The sequence below is a fragment of the Entamoeba dispar genome, genomic scaffold (assembly GCF_000209125.1).
Source record: "Entamoeba dispar SAW760 scf_1105229462711 genomic scaffold, whole genome shotgun sequence".
NCBI classification, from domain to species: domain Eukaryota; phylum Evosea; order Mastigamoebida; family Endamoebidae; genus Entamoeba; species Entamoeba dispar.
In genome coordinates, this window is record NW_001855329.1 from 13450 (window position 1) to 19303 (window position 5854).

At 28.4% G+C, this 5854-nt stretch overlaps 6 protein-coding genes across 6 annotated transcripts in view, besides 9 other annotated features; 3 read left to right on the forward strand and 3 right to left on the reverse strand.

Annotated features, from left to right (window-relative positions):
• Positions 1 to 630, forward strand: part of EDI_232610 (uncharacterized protein) — a gene marked incomplete at both ends in the record, with an annotated part of 3116 nt that extends 2486 nt beyond the window's left edge. Inside the window, one exon of the mRNA XM_001733445.1 lies at positions 1 to 630. This exon is cut by the window's left edge and continues 1358 nt beyond it. Coding sequence (XP_001733497.1) covers positions 1 to 630 — 630 coding nt within the window.
• Positions 631 to 634: 4 nt separating this feature from the next.
• Positions 635 to 2305, reverse strand: EDI_232720 (uncharacterized protein; the record flags this gene model as incomplete). The annotated part of the gene is made up of 1 exon (XM_001740086.1): positions 635 to 2305. One exon carries the CDS (start codon positions 2303 to 2305, stop codon positions 635 to 637), a length of 1671 nt encoding a protein of 556 aa, XP_001740138.1.
• Positions 1397 to 1434: a sequence feature (AT_rich).
• A 163-nt stretch (positions 2306 to 2468) lies between the features above and the next one.
• Positions 2469 to 2984, forward strand: EDI_232730 (uncharacterized protein; the record flags this gene model as incomplete). The annotated part of the gene is made up of 1 exon (XM_001740087.1): positions 2469 to 2984. One exon carries the CDS (start codon positions 2469 to 2471, stop codon positions 2982 to 2984), a length of 516 nt encoding a protein of 171 aa, XP_001740139.1.
• An 8-nt stretch (positions 2985 to 2992) lies between these two features.
• Positions 2993 to 3058: a sequence feature (AT_rich).
• A 27-nt stretch (positions 3059 to 3085) lies between these two features.
• Positions 3086 to 3156: a sequence feature (AT_rich).
• On the reverse strand, positions 3146 to 3487 carry EDI_232740 (uncharacterized protein; the record flags this gene model as incomplete). The annotated part of the gene is made up of 2 exons (XM_001740088.1): positions 3146 to 3193; positions 3230 to 3487. 2 exons carry the CDS (start codon positions 3485 to 3487, stop codon positions 3146 to 3148), a joined length of 306 nt encoding a protein of 101 aa, XP_001740140.1.
• Positions 3488 to 3611: 124 nt separating this feature from the next.
• Positions 3612 to 3659: a sequence feature (AT_rich).
• On the forward strand, positions 3658 to 3981 carry EDI_232750 (uncharacterized protein; the record flags this gene model as incomplete). The annotated part of the gene is made up of 1 exon (XM_001740089.1): positions 3658 to 3981. One exon carries the CDS (start codon positions 3658 to 3660, stop codon positions 3979 to 3981), a length of 324 nt encoding a protein of 107 aa, XP_001740141.1.
• Positions 3972 to 4026: a sequence feature (AT_rich).
• A 157-nt stretch (positions 4027 to 4183) lies between these two features.
• Positions 4184 to 4918, reverse strand: EDI_232760 (uncharacterized protein; the record flags this gene model as incomplete). The annotated part of the gene is made up of 1 exon (XM_001740090.1): positions 4184 to 4918. The coding sequence occupies one exon, from the start codon at positions 4916 to 4918 to the stop codon at positions 4184 to 4186; it is 735 nt and encodes a 244-aa protein (XP_001740142.1).
• Positions 4904 to 5029: a microsatellite.
• Positions 5004 to 5166: a microsatellite.
• Positions 5167 to 5333: 167 nt separating this feature from the next.
• Positions 5334 to 5375: a microsatellite.
• A 113-nt stretch (positions 5376 to 5488) lies between these two features.
• Positions 5489 to 5571: a sequence feature (AT_rich).
• Between the last annotated feature and the right edge of the window lie 283 nt (positions 5572 to 5854).

Here is a 5854-nt window from a genome sequence, read left to right on the forward strand (position 1 = left end):
CAGTCTTCTAATGTTCTTGATAAGGATATTGATAAAATGAAGATTGAATATGATACAAATCGTGATATTGATCAACAATTAATATATAATAAGGCTATTCAACTTAATGATACTACTCCGGAAAGACTTGATAATGCTTTTAGGAATGTTATTACAAGGAGATATATTGATGAATATTATAGTGCTGATAAACGTTTATTAAGTAATAATCAAATGCAAGGTATAGTTGCAAATGTTGTTGGTGGTGATGTTGAATCTATTGAAAAGAAAACAAGAAATGCTAGTAAAGGAAATAAAAAATACGATGTTAAATTTATGCGTGTGGATGTTGATAAATCTCTTTTGAAAGGAAATGTTGTTGAAGAATTGAAACCGGGTAAGTATCATGTTAAACTTGGAAAGAAATTTCCTGTTGAACCTTATGATTTTACTGATGCTCAAATAGCTAGTTTGGTTCAAGAACAAATTGCAAATGAACGTCTTGAAGAAGATCGTCGTAAGTTACTTGAATATACTGATACTCGTACTGTTAGTCATAAGACTGTAGATGGTAGTCCTTATGATCCTTCTCAGAGTAGTTCTATTGAAAGTATTAAAGAAATTAAGAAAAGGAAAAAGAAATTTAATTAATTTGTTAGTCATATATTATGTCTATATCATCATTTTTCCCTCCAAAAGGTGTGTGTTCTAGTGGTCCTTCTGAATAATCTTCTTCTTCTTCATAATCATCGTCTTCTTCATCCATATAATCATCTTTTAATTGTTTATTAAAGTAATTACTTCTCTGTTTTTCGTATTGAGACATTGTTTCCTTTTCAAAATTGTTGAAGTCTTCTGTTGTCATACCAAGTGGGTTATCTGATTGGTATTTTTCTAAATCATCGTTCCATTCCTCTATCATGCTTGTGTTGTCTTCTTGTGATTCATTTAAAATCTTTTTCATTTTCTTATCTTTCTTCGCTTCTGATATTTTTTCTGACAGACCTTCTAAGAATTCTTCATCATATCCGAGTGACTCCATTAAATTGGTCACTCTTTTATAGAAAGAAAGGTGCTCTATTGGATTATCGTCAATTGAATCCTGTTCTTCTGGCATATCTTTAATGTTTTCATATTTTTCTTGTAAATCTTCCATTGCATCATAGTTTTCTTCTTGCTTTTCCATGTCTTCTGAATCTTTTTCAGATTCTTCTGGATCTTTATAAAGTTTTTTATCTATGAATACTGTTAAGGAATTTCTTTTCCACCAGTTATAACCTCCATTGTATTTCATTAAATCTACAACACTTTCGTACTCCTTTTGATTTAATAAATGGATACATGGCCTAGCAGTAACAATTGCCTTGGAATATTTAATATTTACCATTGTCTTTTTATCTATAGTAGAAGTGATTGCTTTTATTAATCTAATTAAATTTTTATCATAATTTATATCATCGAAGAGAATGAATTTATAATTTTGCTCGTCATCATATGCATCGAATAAAGAATCTCCTCTTAACATGAACGTGTTATATTTTAAGAAGATTTCTTGTATAGCAAATTCTGTTTTACCTGTTTTGGTGGGTCCTACAATAAACAGATTTCCCATACGATATTTATTCCCTTGGGCACATTTCAACCATTTACGAATTGTTTGTACTTCTGGCATTTCCTCTCTCCAAGGGAATAAATCGGTTCTTGTATAATGTTCAATATCTAAACGCCTTGCATTCTTACGCATCCATCTCGCCTTTATTTTACCTTCTTGCTGAATATATTTTTCAGCATTTATATCCAGAAGGTTTTTTTCTAGTTCATTGTAATCCTGATAAGAATCAAGTTCTGATAAAGCGTTAATCCATGTCTGCTTCAAATCTTCTTTAGTAGAAGGATCACCTTTAGACATTCCAGCACCTTTCTTTGTAATATAACGTATAATTGCTGAGATATCTCCAGTGCGTGAAGTGTACGAATTTACTCGCGAGTACCAGAAGGATTGTTTTGTTCCGTCTGAGTGATTGATTATCGGTCTCGCTTTAAAAGAGCGTGGTCTCTTAGTGACTATCAGTAGATGCTGGTGTGGTTTTGGATTTACTTCGTCTATTTCAGTGGGTGAAATATGTGCATACTGTACGTTATTTGTTGCACCAGCTAGACGATCCACCACTTCTTTAAATTGTGTTTGATTGGAAATTTCATCGCCCCACAATGTTAGATACATAAATCTTGATGTGAAATGAAGAGCCTTGTTATGTGCTAGAGCATCTTTTAAGTGAATCATGTCCATTTTATTGGGTTCTGAATGAAAATCTTCTTTTGACATTAATGTATTTTTTTAGTTTAATTTGATCTATTTATATGAAGCGGTGAGGTTTTTTCTTACGTGGTAATGACATCAATGAATGGAGTTGAACTATTTAAAGAACAAAAACTTGCAAATATATATCGAAAACAATGTCAAACATGAACAGACCAAGAGAAAAACAATGTCAAACATGAACAGACCAAGAGATGATATTTATATGGACGTTGCCTCTATGGATATTATGGACGTTTATACTGAAGCACAATCTGAGCCAAATGTTAATTCTTTTCTTAAGAAGTTCTATTACACTATGAAAGAGCCGTCATATATCGACTGGAAAATTAATAACAGTGATAAAGTTAAAAGCGATGAAGATAGACAAGATTTAATAAGACAAAAGCTTGAAAGTATTAGGAGATGCGAAAGAATATCTAGATATTTGGATGAAAATAGTATAGGACTTAATTCATTTAATACATGGAATAGAAAGTTTGCAAAGAAATATAATAAAAAGACTGTTGATCAGAGTACTATTCCAGACTGGGTTAGAAAGTTGTCTCGTAAACACACTGAAGAAGTTGATGTTGATGATATCCATGATGAAGAAATTGAAAACGAGTCTAAGTGTGCTTTACTTAAGCCTATTAAATCTATGGATAGTGAGAAAAAGCCTAAGAAAGCTGAAACTGATGATTAATTCAATTCTTTTTATTCTTATTTTATTTTTTATTTGTTCTGTTTAATGAATTAATATTAATAAATAGTATATAACCCCTCCGTTAGGAGGGTCAACCTTTGTTTAAAAAAATATTTAACAAAAAGATAATTAATAAGCATTAAAATATAATAAAAATTTAATCAATTATTAAGATGATCAGCATAACCTTCATAATAATAGAATCTTAACTCGCCTATTATTCTCATCAAATTATCATAATTAACTAATAGTACTCTTACATCTTCATATAAATAACCTAAATAATCATAAGCCGTTGTATCATAGTTATATTCATCATTGAACATCACTCTTTTTGCCCAGTATGCTAAAGAATACAATAAGCTTTTACCATCAGTGGTTATATTGGTTGTTAATAAGTAATTAATTTCGTCGGCTAATTCTCTAATAAGCTTTTCTAAAATACATTTTAATTTGGGAGATGTAGTCATTGTAGATGTTTTGTTTGGTGATTTTTTGATCATTAAATACTACTTTATACGTGTTTAATACGTATTAAATTGTCTGTTTGGTGATTAATTTTTGTCTGTTTAAACCTTTTTTATTGTCTGAATGACGTTTTGAAAATGTCTGTTGTCTGTTTTGTTCTATATTTAAATAAACTAAAAAATAATAAAAATTGTTAATATAATTAATGTCTTCAACTGTTGATGATAAGATAGAATATTATTCTTTATCTGATTTAACTGTTAGTACTTTACATGATTTCTATTTGGATCTTGATGATTTACATGATTTATGTTCTACTATGGTTGATTATTATAAGAAAGAACAGAGAACTACTCTTGGAAGTGATAAATATTCAAATCTTATTGAAAGTGAAGTTTTCTTGGTTAAAGATATTGCCAGTAGTGCGTGTAAAATGTTACAAAAGTATAAAACTGTTATTAATGCATTTAAACAATGCCACGATGATAGAGAATTAGCACGAAAAGAATTGAATAAACCAAAAAAATAATTAATTATTTCTTGTTTATTTATGTTAGTATTTTAATTATTAATTCGGCTGCAATAATTCCTATAAGTACTACAAATAAAATAATTGCTACTACTAGAGAATAACATAATCTTAACAATAATTTGGGTTTTCTATTTTCAATTTTATTTACTAATGCGTTTTCTGCTTCTACCATGGAATAAATCTAAATGAAAATAATCAGTTAATTAGTTTGATTTAGCTTTTTTCGTACTAAATTGGTATAAAATAACGCATACTGATTGTTTAAATCATTTAAATCTTCTTTGGATTTGTATAATTCTATCTCTGGAGTTCTATTTCTTTTTGTTAATCTTTTGAATTGTGTATTTGTATCACTACAGAATAAGAAGACATAAATACTTCCATCGGATAATCCTAATAATAATGGATGAATAAATGTATTAACTAAAGCTTCTTCATTTAATTCTGTAGAAATTCTACTAGTATCAACGTTTATTACACTGACATCTTTATTAGTTAATTGTGGAATCTGATATCTTCTACTTAATTGTTCTATTCTTAATTTGAGTTTTTGACGTTGTTCATTACTTAACGAATTGTTGTTTGCACAAAATACTTCCAATGATTCAATGGGGTGTCTATCCCATATTACAATATCAGCATCTTCATAAATACTTGAATTTAGTTGAGTCTCATAACAATCCAGTACATAATTCTGAAATTCGAAATTACTTATTAATCCATCATATAAATGTTTTAATGTTAATTCACCATCATTGTTGTAATCAATATATTCTTTTACATATGCGATAGGAGTATAATAGTCGAGATATTCGAATAACAAATTGCATAACATTGTTTTACCGACGCTGATACTACCGCTTATAAAAATGTGTTGTTTTTTGTAAGTATACGTTTTACATTTGTTGATACATTCGGAATTATTAACATTCATTGTTTATATTGTTAAATTTCTAATATTTTTTATTAGTTCTTTTTATTATTATTATTGCGTGTTATTATGTAATGATTACGTATTATTTTATTACTATATTATATAGTTATTTATTTTATATTTTAATTTTGTCGTCATTTAAATTCGTCATTGCTATCGTAATACTTCACCTTTCTCTCGTTTTTTATTCGTTTTTTTATGTTTCTCTGCTTCTTTATGTTTCTATGTTACATTTTCTTCTTATTTCTGCACCTTTCTTTCACCCTAATTCATCACCATTTGAAAATTTTGAACGTTATTTTCAACCCTGCCACATAGCCATTACTATATATACTAGGGTCAGCGATCTAATAATTCAGTTGCGCTGACTTTTATGCTATACACCTTATATCGTTTATTTTGTGTTATTTATTTATATTATTATTATTATTATTACCATTATTAATATTATTTTATTCAATACATTAACCTTGTAGTGTTTCTTAATTAATCCCATAACTTTTTTTGTTATTCATCCCATAACAGTCAGTGGGTGTGCCAATATTAAGTCTATTATGACTCTGACACCCCAAAAAATATATATATATATATTTACTGACTATATATTTTTATTATATTTTATTATATTTTTATTATAATTTTACTATAATTTTGGTCAGTGAGTCAGATGACTTTTCATTTTAGGATTTTTAGATTTTGTGCTGACTAATTTTTAGATTTTTGTGATATTCATCCCATAATTCATTGAGTTTTAACCACGTATTGATTACGTCATTTGAGTTTTATTTAACCTCATTGATGTGTTACCACGTCATTCGATTCTATTTTTATAAATCTGACATGTCTCCACGTCAAATTCTATTTCTATTTATAGTTGCCACGTCATCACACTCATTTTGTGATCATTGCTGTGTTCTATTTTTAGAACACATAGTC